This window comes from Lutra lutra, chromosome 8, assembly GCF_902655055.1.
Source record: "Lutra lutra chromosome 8, mLutLut1.2, whole genome shotgun sequence".
In the NCBI taxonomy this organism is placed as follows: Eukaryota; Metazoa; Chordata; class Mammalia; order Carnivora; family Mustelidae; genus Lutra; species Lutra lutra.
Window position 1 is genome coordinate 45,875,231 of NC_062285.1, and position 14,514 is coordinate 45,889,744.

The 14,514-nt window shown below is 35.7% G+C and overlaps 1 protein-coding gene across 3 annotated transcripts in view; it reads right to left on the reverse strand.

Moving 5' to 3' along the window:
* MON2 (MON2 homolog, regulator of endosome-to-Golgi trafficking) overlaps positions 1 to 14,514 on the reverse strand; it is a 108,643-nt gene that overhangs the window by 65,604 nt on the left and 28,525 nt on the right. For all 3 annotated transcript variants that reach the window (XM_047740416.1, XM_047740415.1, XM_047740417.1), the window contains 4 exons: positions 13,405 to 13,534; positions 7,098 to 7,195; positions 6,283 to 6,408; positions 4,595 to 4,789 (listed from right to left, as the gene is read on the reverse strand). In XM_047740416.1, coding sequence (XP_047596372.1) covers positions 4,595 to 4,789; positions 6,283 to 6,408; positions 7,098 to 7,195; positions 13,405 to 13,534 — 549 coding nt within the window. The remainder of the gene's footprint in view (positions 1 to 4,594; positions 4,790 to 6,282; positions 6,409 to 7,097; positions 7,196 to 13,404; positions 13,535 to 14,514) is intronic.

Here is a 14,514-nt window from a genome sequence, read left to right on the forward strand (position 1 = left end):
TACTAAGATTGGCATCTATGGCCCAAGTCCAATTCCTTGTGGCATGAAGTTACTTCATGAACTCCATTATAAGCATGAAGGGTGATAAATGTTTCTGAATTCCTAGTCTTTTGGTAAAGCACAGTAGTCAAGAGACAACTGATGCTTTAAATTAATCAAAGTCATCCTGGTAGCAATTCTAATCACAGCATCACATGGATTTCTAACAGATTATATACATAAGATAACTGCTGGCTTAGGACACAATAAAGAAAGTCTGATAGAATATTTAATATTGGCATTAGCAGCCTTGAAGAGAAAAGAAATGAGAACTAAGAAAACAGAGAAGTAGTAGTAAAATGCACTGGAATTAAGAGCAAGGGTTTTAGGGTCTAAAAGAATTCATTAACATCCCAGCTCTGTGGCTTAGAAGGTATAATCTCAGGCAAATTACATAAATATCCCAAGTCTCATTTCTTTTTAGCTGTAGTAAAGTCTAAATGAATTAATATATGTAAAGCACTTTGTACAGTATCTAAAATAAATGCACTCAAAAACAGAAATTTCATCCAAAACCGAAATTCTGAATAAGGTATCTATATCTCTGACAAAGTCACCAGATGAACTGCTACATAAGATAACCGGTGGACAGAAACCAAGTTCTTCGTCTGTTGGGATACTATAACGAAAGACCACAGACTGGGTGGCTTAAATAACAGAAATTTATTTGGCACAGTTCTGGAGGCTAGAAGTCTGAGATCAGGGTGCCACCTTCACTGGGTTTGCGTGAAAGCTCTCCTCCTAGCTTGCAGACAGATGCCTTGTCACTGTGTTCTCACATGGCAGAGAGAGCAAGAAAGCTCTCTAGTGTTCCTTCATATAAGGTCACTAGCGTCATCATGACGGCTCTACCTGCATAACCTCATCTAACCCTTACCTCCCAAAGATTCCATCTCCAAATACTACCATGTTAGGGGTTACGGATTAGGTCTGAGAAATCTACTGACAGTCTTATGAGTGTTCCCTTGCACATGACAAGTCACTTTTCTTTTGCAGCTCTAAAGATTCTCAGTAAGTTTTAGCAGCTTAATTATAATGGGTCTTGGTACAGCTCCCTTTGGATTAATCCTAGTTATAATTCTCTGAGCTTCATGAATTTATATGTTCCTTTCCTCTTCAAAATTGGGAAGTTTTTAGCCATTACTTCAAATAGGCTCTCTGCCTCTTTCTTTCCTCATCTGAGACTCCCATAATGTATTGTTAAGTAATAAGAAAATATATATATATTGGTCTCTCTCCTGGTTTCTGACACAGAGCTCCTAAAATCCCCATAATTTCCTGAGTGATCAGAGCATCTGACACAGAGCTCCTAAGTCTCTTGGAATTTCCTAGGTGAATAGTATCTTCCACTCTAATGAGGCAATTCTTAATGGATTAGAGGAGACGGGCTGGATACCAGAAAAAACAATCATAATTAGAAGCTTCAGACTTTCAGCCCCGCCCTTCATTCTCTGGAGAAGGGAAAATGGTAGAAACTGAGTTAATAATCAATCATGCCTACATGATGAGAACTACCGTAAAAAATCCTAAAAGTACAGAGTTTAGGGAGCTTCCAGGTTGAGGAACACATATACATACCAAGAGAGTTGCACACTCCAACTTCATGGGGACAGAAGCTCCTGCTCTTGGGACCCTGCTCTTCATCTGCCTATCAGTAGTAGTATCCTTTAAAATATCCTTTGTACTAAACAGACAATAGTAAGTAAACTGTTTTCCTAGGAAACCCAAAGAGGAGGCTGTGGGAACTTCCCATATATAGCCAAGTTAGAATTTGTGGGTAAGTGGCCAACATACTACTAACAATTGGCATCTGCAATAGGGGGTAATCTTGTGGGACTGAGTTCTTAACTGTAGGGTCTATGCTAACTGTGGTTAGTATCAGAATTGAATTAAAATGTAGAATATCTGACTGTCAGAGAATTGGCTGATGTGGGAAAAAATCCATTATGTCTCATGGATGAAGTGTTATGAGTGTTTGAGTGCATTTTTCTAGACATGTGTATCTTGGTCTGCTGGATGGTATGCCGTAAGTCTCTTACAGGCTCTTCATTCTTCTTTTTTATTTTTCTCCCCTAATCTGGTAAATGCAAATGACTTGTCTTCAAGCTTGTTGATTCTTTCTTCTAGTCTATTGATCTAGTCTACTGCTGATCCCCTCAGTGCATTTTTCAATTCAGTTACTGTATTCTTCTGCTTTAGATTTGTTTTATCCTTTATAGTTTCTCTTTATTGATATTCTCATTTTGTTCATACACCACTTTCTTGATTTAATTTTAGTTGTTTGTATTCTTTTCGTTCACTCAGCAACTTTATGATTATTCTGAATTTTTGTCAGGTAACTCACTGACCTCCATTTCTTTATGGTTAGTTTCTAGAGATTAATTTTGTTCCTTGAATTGGGCCATGTTTCCCTGTTTCTTTGTATGCCTTGTTATTTTGTTGTTGTTGTTGAAATCTGGGCATTTGAAAAAAGCCAAAGCTTTTAGTCTTTAGGCAAAGACCTTCACCAATCAGTCAGGGATCCTCTCAAACCTCTTCTGTCCATTTGTTTATTTCCTCTGGGCTTGTGTGTGTGTAACTTCCCAGCTGAAGACATTTCCTTGTTTCTATTCAGGAGCTCCCCCTGGTGTATGTCTGCAGTATTACGCTCTCTGGGCAGCAGCAAGCAGCAGGACTTGCCTTTGTTCTGAGCAGGCCCAAGGGTACTGCTACCTTTCCCGTTAGTGCTCCAAGAATCAGGTGAGACAGAAACCAGTTAGCATACCCCAAAAAAGTTAGAATGGAGGATGCACATTTCATCTTTCTGCAATCTAAAGGAGAAACCACAGGTTGGGAGTTTTCTCCTGATCACACCATGCTGTGCTCTGTAAGGAGTGAGATGCGGTATGCAGCTAAGTGCAGTGAGATTTCCTACCCACTCTAATGAACCTCTCTGCTTCACCTTACACTTGCCTGGGGTGCTATAACCTCTCAACTGATAAGTTCTCACAGAGGTAATCTATGTACTGTTAACCTGGTGTCTCCGTGGGGGACAGAGGGGTTCAGCTTCATATTTCCAACATTTTGCTGATGTCACTCTGGTTTACATTTTTAAAAAGTTTCTTTGTGGATTGAAACAGACCATAAATAAATATAACTCAGAATATGTAACAGGTGACAGGTAAAAGTTCTCCATGTCTGGAAGAAATTAAGCTACCTTTCATTTATTTTCAGCAAGTGCCAGGAGACCTTACAAAACTTTCAAAAGTTAATCTATGTAAAGACTCACAAAATTTCCCTCCATTTCAACTGTATATAATTAGACAAAAAAGTACTATTTTTTCAATTAAATATAATTATTGAAAATTATATCAAATACCATAAATGTTGAGAGGGACACTGTAATTTTTTAAAAGTTAATCCTTGCAGAGAAAGATGAAGCTATGAACTAAAGTAAATTTACAAACTTATGTACCTAAATATTCAATTATACATTATTAATTTTGGTGGAACAAAAAAAGTCCAAGCCAACAATTATGAGTGTACCAAAAGACTCTTAAACCTCTGGCACCCAACTCTGATAACAACGGTGTCCCCAATAAATAGCAATTCGTTTGAAGTGATTTGATTTCCTACAAGTACTTCTACATTAAATACATCAATGTGTACTATAGGTATACTTTGTGTGGCCAGAAATAATTGTTAACTATGCTTATAAAGATGATTTCTAAATACACTGTGCATAAATGGATTTGGAATATGGAAAGAAAATCTATGACATGTTTATCATAAATATTTTTAAAAGCCCTTTATTTTAAAAAGCTCTCCACAGAATTTAGTATAAACTTATCTATTGGTTTGTAAAGTTGATGGTTAGCTCTAATATTTAGCACATTGACTGCTCACAGTGTTAGAAGTATTATAAATTTATATAGTTAACTATTTCATAATTATCAATAACCAATTATTCCTGTTAATTAAAATTAGGATATAAACTAAACTGTACCAGGATGAATTTCACATAACATAAAACTAACAAAAAGTATAATACACCATTTCCTCTAAAAAATATTACATTGATACATTATGATAAGGAATATCACAACATATCCTGCATTCATAAATTTATGCAAAATAAATACAATACTGGACTAGAAGTCAAAACAGTTGATTTCTAATCCTAGAGTTCACCAAATTTTTAACTTCTTTGCTTTAATTTGTTAAGATACATTAAATAGTATAAACAAAAGCAGCATAAATTGAAGATACTAAAATTTTAATTATCCTTCAAATGAGATAATTTGCTAGTAAGCCGAATTTCCAAGCCACAAATTCTATACTGCCCTCAGATAAAAGGCCATGACTCCCCTTGACATACATTAAAAATACTATATAAAACATAAGCAAAAATCTAAGAAAGGATAGAATAAAGCCATAGAATAACTAGGAAAATACCTATAAATACTTTAAAAGAAATTCTGAAGTGAAAAAGCTGAATGCATTATAATAAATCATCATTTTAAAAGAGCACTACATGCAATTACACATACAAACACACATGAAAATTAGCACTTACCAAAAGGCTGTAAAATTGCTTAATTAGAACAGATACTACTCTCAGCAAACGCATGCAGATAGGAAAATATGGTTTTTCAACTGGTGCTGGAGAAGATGAAGAGCTGGAACCTTGTCTGAACTTTATATTTGGAGAAAAGAGTTTTATCACAAGAGGACATACCCTCTCTTTGAGAAGGAAACTAAACTCTTGGTGCTATTTGCAAAGATAAAAAAAAAAGAATTAATTTAGTTTGTATTTAATACTTTTAAAACACAGTCTTACTGGCAAATAAAACTTATTAATAATCAGTATGGATAATTTAGCTTTATTACATGTTTAGTTTATTATTCTACAGTTTACACACAATTAGGAAAATAGTGTTGCTCTTTCAGAGTGTAAGATCAAAATGGTCATCAATATTTCAAAAAAATCTAATTTAAAAAGGAACATTTAATGATTTGGAATTAAGTGGTTTATTATTAGGAACTGTGATTTTGGTAGAACACTAGCAATTCAAAACAAAGAAGAGAAGAAAGAAGACAGATTACACAAATTCAAACAGCTAAAGCATTTAAAATAGGCTGCTGAAAGAAAACCAGATAAATAAAATATGTTCTATAATTCATTAATTTTACTTTGTCAAGATAACTATTCCATTCAGCATGGAAGATTTTTTTTTTTTAAAGATCTTATTTATTTATTTGAGAGAGATCACAAGTAGGCAGAGAGGCAGGCGGGGGGGGGGCTGGGGTGTGGGGGGAAAGCAGGCACCCTGCTGAGCAGAGAGCCCGATGTGGGGCTCAATCCCAGGACCCTGGAATCATGACCTGAGCCAAAGGCAGAGGCTTTAATGCACTGAGTCACCCAGGCACCCCCATGCATGGAAGATTTAATAATAACTTAATATTTTGTTCTACTTAGATTGCTTGAACAGAACACAATAAGCTGATTTAAAAAAAAAACAAAACTCAACGACAAGCATAGTCACTATTTTTTTTAAGTTTTTATCTCTTCAATCTCTACACCCACCATGGAGATCAAACTCACACCCCCAAGATCAAGAGTCACATGCTCCTCAACTAAGCCAGCCAAGAGCGCTGCATAATTATTTTAAAGTCTGGGACTTCTTTTTTCCATTTGAATTATCCAAAAGCACATAGCTACATATAAACAAGTAAAAATCAGTAACAATTTTTCAGTTTTTTTTTTTTTAAGATTTTATTTATTTATTTGACAGAGAGAGAGAGAGAGCACAAGGAGGTAGAGAGGCAAGCAGAGGCGGGGAGGGGGCGGGGGGAAGCAGGCTCCCTGCCGAGCAGAGAGCCGGATGTGGGGCTCAATCCCAGGACCCTGGGATCATGACCTGAGCTGAAGGCAGAGGCTTTAACCCACTGAGCCACCCAGGCGCCCCAATTTTTCAGTTTTTAAATATTATAATAAATAGCTCACATACCAAATTCCCTCATACACCTACAGATTGGGAAATGCCTCACTAGATGGTCTCTAGGAATTCCTTCTAATATTAAAATTTCAAAGTGCTAGGGCATTACAATAATGTAAGACAACACTAAATTATCACATCTAAAGTCTAATGCTGTAATTCTTTCAATCCTCTCACATGGGAAAAAAAATACATGGTAATTTCTTGGAAAATACCTGTGAAAAAATATGATTTATTTTGTTGCAAGATACTACAAATGGCTTACTTGTAAAAAGACCTGTGGAAAATCATTCAGGACTGACTCAAGTAATTCAAGGCCAAATGTTCGAGTCATTTCTGTCATGCCTACTAGCCAGTAAGGGGCATCAGCATTAACCAATTGACAAAGGTCCTGGGAAAATAAGTAAAAAAATAAATGAAAAATAAATAAAACATTCACATGCTAGAATGAAACATGCTTTTCAAAATTCATAAAATTTTTTAAAGTTATCTCTTCTTATATAGTTGTTTTTACTCCTTAGAAACTAAGCACTGGTAATTCAATTCTGAAAAACTATATACTTGATTATATAAGTAAACTTTAAAAGAATCATATAACTATTCACAATACATAAGGTATATTCTTTTAATGAAAAACCACTTAAAATAACCCTTTAATAAAAATTAGTAAAATGTTCAGGGCAGATAAATCTTATTTTACTTAAAAGATATATTCATGACAAGTAACATGAAAATCAGGTATTTGTATATAAAATTACAGTGTTAGACCAAAGACTTATTAGTTAAGTTTTTATGTTACAGAAATTATTTTCTAATCATCCCTAATATGCCTCTCTTTCTAGTTCTAGGCTTAATTCATTTTATTTCCTTAAAGTGAAATGTAACATTTTATCATGTTCCTTAGCTATAGACGCCCTTTAATGTTTTAGAACATTTTTCAAAATACTACTTTTGACCCTTTAAAATTTGACAATTTAAAAAGTTGACACTTTAAAAATTAAATCAGACATAAAATTCCAAAATCAAAAATTCACACGAAACTATATTCTATAATAAAATCACTTTTATCAACTGAAATACCTGGAAAAGCATATATGCATCTTTAGCACAAGGTTTGAGGGTGCTGACAGATCTTCTGTTACTATTTCCTTGGACCAGTACTGGTTGTTCTATAATATCTGCAATCAAAATAAGATGGGTTTCAGGGGTTTATAATGACTTAATAAATCATATATACTATTTAAAATAAATACATGTTTGTGAAATTATAAACATTTCTTAAATGTAGGCTCAGTATTATGCCTCCAAAATGGGAAAAAACATTAGGAATTTATTGTTATACAGAATTCCATAAAAACTACTCTTTACTATCTTATGTCAATTTAATAAGTTTAGCATCTTTATCCATACATTTGATTTTCCCAGTCTCCCTTTTCCCAATCCCTTTATTTTATGGAGTTGAAATGCACATGATCTCTGAACGTGCCTTTAAATATCAAGTACACAGAAGTTTACCACATAGTTAATTCCTATATCATCTCAGTATAAACGGAAGAATTAACTCCTTGATCTGCCACAATTGAGGGAGGAGTCAAGATGGCAGAGAAGTAGCAGGCTGAGAGGACATCAGGTAGCAGGAGATCAGCTAGATAGCTTATCAAACCATTGCGAACACCTACAAATCCAACGGGAGACTGAAGAGAAGAGCAACAATTCTAGAAACAGAAAATCGACCACTTTCTGAAAGGTAGGACCAGCGGAGAAGTGAATCCAAAGCGACGGGAAGATAGACCATGGGGGGAGGGGCTGGCTCCCGGCAAGCGGCACAACAATAGAGCACAAAATCAGGACTTTTAAAAGTCTGCTCCAATGAGGGACTTCACTCCAGAGGCTAGACCGCGGTGAAGCCCACATGGGGTCAGCGTGGCCCCAGGTCCCAGGGGCTCACAGAAGGATAGGGGGTTGTCTGAGTGTCACAGAGCTCGCAGATATTAGAGCAGGGAAGCCGGCTACAGAGACAGAGCTCAGGAGTGAGCTCTCAGCTCGGGGTTACCTTGAACTGCAATCCGTGCCACAGGCTACTGCTCTGTTGAGTGAGGTCCCCACAAGACCTGGGGAGACAACCCCTGGGGGAGCTCAGGGATCTGTGGGGTTCGAAGACTCCAGGAGGAGCTGTGTGCCAGAGACAGAGACGCTTGGTCACAGGCTGGGTGAGCTTGGAGCAGGGCTAGAGGCCAGGGAGACCGGAGTGATTGAGTGCTTTTCTCTGAGGGTGCACTGAGGAGTGGGACCCCGAGCTCTCAGCTCCTCCAGGCCAGAGATGGGGAGGCTGCCATTTTCATTCTCGTCCTCTGGAACTCTACGATAAGCATCCAGGGAACAAAAGCTCCCGAAAGCTAACCGATGAAAGAGAACCCGATCGGATTACTTAGCCTGGCCCTGGTAAGGGCAGTGCAATTCCGCCTCGGGCAAAGACACTTGAGAATCACTACAACAGGCCCCTCCCCCAGAAGATCAACAAGAAATCCAGCCAAGACGAAGTTCACTTACCAAGGAGAACAGCGAATTCCAGAGGAGGAGAAAGCAAAGCATGGAATTGATGGCTTTCTTCCCATGATTCTTTAGTCTTGCAGTTTTTTTTATTTTTTTCTTCTGCTAAATTTTTTTTAACTTTTACCCTTTCCTCTTTTAACGTTTTTTAACTAGTTTATCTTACCAATACCTTTCATAAAATAAAATAATAATAATCTTTTTTGAACCTTCATTATTATAGTCATATTTTATCCTTCATTGTATCTAACTTTATTTTTTGTATACACATAGGGTTTTTTCTTCTAAAAAATTTGGGGTACAACTTCTTCTAATAGATCAAAATATACCCTAAATCTAGCTCCGGGCTTGTTCTAGTCTCCAGCTCGAGAAAATTCTCTCCACTTTCTTTTTCTTTATTCTCCCAACCAACTTACCTTATCAACTCCTTTTTTAGAAATTAAAAAATTAAAAAATTAATTAAAAATTAATTAAATTAATTAATTAATTAATTAAAAATTAATAAAAAATAAAAAAATTTTTTTCATCTTTATAGGCATATTCCATCCCTTTATTGTGTTTACCCTTATATATGCTTTTCATTCTTTAAAATTTTGGGAAGTAGTTTCTTCTAAGAGAGCAAAATACTCCCAAAATTAAGTGGGTGACCCTGTTCTAGTCATTAGTCTAATATATATATTTTTTTCCTTTTTTATATTTTTTTTCTTTATTTGTTTTCTTTCTCTAACTTTTTTTTTTTCTGAACTTCTTTTTATCCCCTTTCTCCCCCCCACAATTTGGGTCTCTTCTGATTTGGTTAAAGCACATTTTCCTGGGGTCTTTGCCACCCTTTTAGTATTTATTTGCTCCTTCATATATTCTTATCTGGACAAAATGACAAGGCGAAAAAACTCACCACAAAAAAAAAAAGAACAAGAGGCAGTTAGGTCCCTACCGAAGGCTAGAGACCTAATCAATATGGACATTGGCAATATATCAGATCTAGAGTTCAGAATGACGATTCTCAAGGTTCTAGTCAGGCTCGAAAAAGGCATGGAAAATATTAGAGAAACCAACTCCAGAGAGATAAAAGCCCTTTCTAGAGAAATAAAAGAACTAAAATCCAACCAAGTTGAAATCAAAAAAGCTATTAATGAGGTGCAATAAAAAATGGAGGCTCTTACTGTTAGGATAAATGAGGCAGAAAAGAGAATTAGTGATACAGAAGACCAAATGACAGAGAATGAAGAAGCTGAGCAAAAGAGACAAACAAATACTGGACCATGAGGGAAGAATTTGAGAGATAAGTGACACCATAAGATGACACAACATTAGAATAATTGGGATTCCAGAAGAAAAAGAAAGAGAGAGGGGAGCAGAAGGTATATTGGAGAGCATTATTGGAGAGAATTTCCCTAAGATGGCAAAGGGAACAAGCATCAAAATCCTGGAGGTGCAGAGAACCCTCCTCAAAATCAATAATAGGTCCACACCCCATCACCTAATAGTAAAATTTACAAGTCTTAGCGACAAAGAGAAAATCCTGAAAGCAGCCCAGGAAAAGAAGTCTGTAACATACAATGGTAAAAATACTAGATTGGCAAAGGACTTATCCACAGAGACCTGGCAGGCAAGAAAGAACTGGCATGATATATTCAGAGCACTGAATGAGAAAAACATGTAGCCAAGAATCCAGCTAGGCTATCACTGAAAATAGAAGAAGAGATAAAAAGCTTCCAGGACAAACAAACACTGAAAGAATTTGCAAACACCAAACCAGCTCTACAGGAAATATTGAAAGGGGAACTCTAAGCAAAGAGCCTAAAAGTAGTAGATCAGAAAAGAACAGAGACAATATACAGTAACAGTCACCTTACAGGCAATACAATGGCACTAAATTTATATCTCTCAATAGTTACCCTGAATGTAAATGGGTTAATGCCCCAATCAAGACACAGGGTATCAGAATGGATAAAAAAACAAAACCCATCAATATGCTGCCTACAAGAAACTCATTTTAGACCTGAAGACACCTCCAGATTTAAAGTGAGGTGGTGGAAAACAATTTACCATGCTAATGGAAATCAGAAGAAGGCTGGGGTGACAATCCTTATATCAGATCAATTAGCCAAAGACTATAATAAGAGATGAGGAAGGACACTATATCATACTCAAAGGATCTGTCCAACAAGAAGATCTCACAATTTTAAATATCTATGCCCCTAACATGGGAGCAGCCAACTATATAAACCAATTAATAACAAAATCAAAGTGACAATAATACAATAATAGTAGGGGACTTTAACACTCCCCTCACTGAAATGGACAGATCATCCAAGATCAACAAGGAACTAAAGGCCTTAAATGACACACTGGACCAGATGGACATCACAGATATATTCAGAACATTCCATCCCAAAGCAACAGAATACACATTCTTCTCTAGTGCACATGGAACATTCTCCAGAACAGATCACATCCTGGGTCATAAATCAGATCTCAACCAGTATCAAAAGATTGGGATCATTCCCTGCATATTTTCAGACCACAATGCTCTGAAGCTAGAACTCAATCACAAAAGGAAATTTGGAAAGAACCCCAATACATGGAGACTAAACAGCACCCTTCTAAAGAATGAATGAGTCAACCAGGAAATTAAAGAAGAATTGAAAAATTTCATGGGAACAAATGATAATGAAAACACAATGGTTCAAAATCTGTGGGACACAGCAAAGGCAGTCCTGATAGGAAAATATAAAGCGATATAAGCCTTTCTCAAGAAACAAGAAAGGTCTCAGATACACAACCTAACCCTATACCTAAAGAAGCTGGAGAAAGAACACCAAAGAAAGCCTAAACCCAGCAGGAGAAGAGAAATCATAAAGATCAGAGCAGAAATCAATGAAATAGAAACAAACAAACAAACAAAAAAAAAAAATATATATATATATATATATATATATATATATATATATAGAACAAATCAACGAAACTAGGAGCTGGTTCTTTGAAAGAATTAATAAGATTGATAAATCCCTGGCCAGACTTATCAAAAAGAAAAGACAAAGGACCCAAATAAATAAAATCATGAATGAAAGAGGAGAGATCACAACCAACACCAAAGAAATAAAATGATCTGCCACAATTACTACATCAGCTATAGGTACTGACTAGCCAAGCATCAATTAGAAAGCTGTTTCCTAACTCAACATTTCTTTGAATACTAATAAGATACCATTTCTATAAGTTATGACAGCCTGTTTTGAATAAATGTTGACTTAATGACTATTTGAAAAAAAAAAAGAGGTTTTAAGTATTTCTTACTTATTAGAAAGTATTAAATGAGATACTGGTTTTTGGAGACACACAACTAAAACTACCAATCCAGGAATCACACTGAAGTTACGAATACATAACACATCCAAACTGGAGAACTGCAGTTTTGCCCTATAACTTTAATTCCTTAATATTTCAAACTCTAGAACTCAACCTGCATTTACTCTGAGAAAAAAAGGAGAAAAACCAACACACCAAACTAAGTGGAAAAATTCTAATAAACCAAAAGATTAAGAATGCCTGAAACTTAAAATCTGACCACTGGTTAACCTCAGCAAAAGTAAAGAAATTATTAGAATAGGCCTCATTACCATTACTTACCAGTACTGCCATTTTTTATCAGTAATACCAAAAGAACCTCAAATGAAATGAGAGACAGCATAACATTAAGAGTTGGGGCTGGGGGGGATTTCTCAGGGATTTTCCCTGTGTAAAAGGGAAAGATAGTTTAATCTTTTGTTTCTTGAGTACATAAGCAGATAGGTTGCTCATGATGGTAGCACCTTATGATCTTTCCAACTAATCATGGGGAATAATTTACTATTCATCCAATAACAAATGAATAAAACATAATTTCTATAGTTAAAAGTTATCAAACTATAAAAACTACAACAGGAACAGTATCTTCAGCTCTCTGACATGTTCCTAAGTTTTTAGGAAATTTTTAAAAAAATCACAAAGGAAGATGTTTAAAATTACAATAAAAGTATCTAATGAAAATATGAAAAGATAATCGTACATTACATAAAATCCTTCATTAATACATGCTAATAGGCACAGACTAAAATTCATGTGAGGGAAACCCACTCTTGGAAATTTACCTTAAGGAAGTAATTCAAATGGGAAAAAATATGTAGGAGGACACTCAAAAGAGTACTCAAATACTAAACACAATATAAGTATCCAATAGGAAACTAGTTCATTAAACTCAGAATAGCCACAAAACATAGCGCATCCATTAAAATTTAAATTATAGGGCACCCACATAGCTCAGTTGGTTAAGCATCTGCCTTTGGCTCGGGTCATGATCCCAGAGTCCTGGAATTGAGTGCCGCATTGGGCTCCCTGCTCAGCAGGGAGCCTGCTTCTCTCTCTCCCTTACTCTACTGATGATCCCTTGCTCTTTCTCTCCCTCTCTCTCTCTCAAATAAATAAATAAAATCTTTATTTAAAAAAATAAATAAAATAAAATTTAAATAAAATAACATGAAAAATTCATATAATATAATGTCTAGCTAAAAATACATATAATGCGGTATTTGATATAAAATGTGAAATTACGTGTAATTAAAAATAAACATGGAAAATAAAGAGTTTATTCTTGGGGTGATAATACTGTTGAGGATTTAGTTTTTTGAAATACCAATGTAAATATAACAATATTTGTAAAATAAATACATTTTTTAAAGTATTCTAGTTTTTAGGCAACCTAAGTTCACAGGGCAAAGACTGAAAATCAAAAGAGAAATCATGGGTCGAAGAACCACACACTGTGAAAAGGAAACCAGTTTTATCACTCTACCTCTGTGTTGTTCATCTTCAGCAACCATCCTCTCAAAAACAACAGTAACAACTTGTCGCACTGTAGCAGCAGCTGTATTATTGGTAATGTTATCTTTTGTAAAGTGTAGTCGAAAACAAAGAACAATTGCCTAAAAGAACAATTTTCATTTAGTGAAATAGGACTGAAGAACAGAATATTTATTTGATGTAACCCAAAACTAAGTAATTTGTTCGGCTGTTTCAATCACAGATACTAAAATTTCCACCCTCTTATATATACAATAAAACCACTAAAATCCTTGGATTTTGAAATAATTCAAACTAAATTTACAGCCACATAAGATTATGTAAGATAATGTGAAACATGCCTTTCACAACTTGGTTCTTTTAACATGCATATAAAAATGTGCTGTGATGGGGGCACCTGCGTAGCTCAGTTGGTTAAGCATCTGCCTTTGGCTCAGGTCACAATCCCAGGGTCCTGGGACCAAGCCCTACATCAGGCTCCCCGCTCATCGGAGAGCCTGCTTCTCCCTCTCCTCTCTGCTCCTGCTCTTACTGTCTCTGTCTCTCAAATAAATAAAATCTTTAAAAAAAAAAAGTGCTGTGCTTTATTTCCCCAGAATGACTTGTTTTGCAAATAACAAGTATTCAAAGTTTTTTATATCACTAAGTCATCTGGAGAAATATTATATAAATATGCTAAGCATATAAATGAATAAAATTATAATTTTTTAAAGGAGTCATTCTTTTTATTTTTTTTAAAGATTTTATTTATTTATTTGACAGAGAGAGATCACAAGTAGACAGAGAGGCAGGCAGAGAGAGAGAGAGAGAGAGAGAGGGAAGCAGGCTCCCTGCTGAGCAGAGAGCCCGATGCAGGACTCGATCCCAGGACCCTGAGATCATGACCTGAGCCGAAGGCAGAGGCTTAACCCACTGAGCCACCCAGGCGCCCGGAGTCATTCTTTTTAAAAATCAACTTCAGGTTGATTAAGGTACAATTTTATACAATAAGCTGTATCTCTTTAAGGTATTTAATTTGGTGAGTTCTCATAGTTATAGTCACCCATGAAACTACTGCCACAATTGGGTTACAAGACAGTTTCCCTGTGTTCTTCTGCGCTCC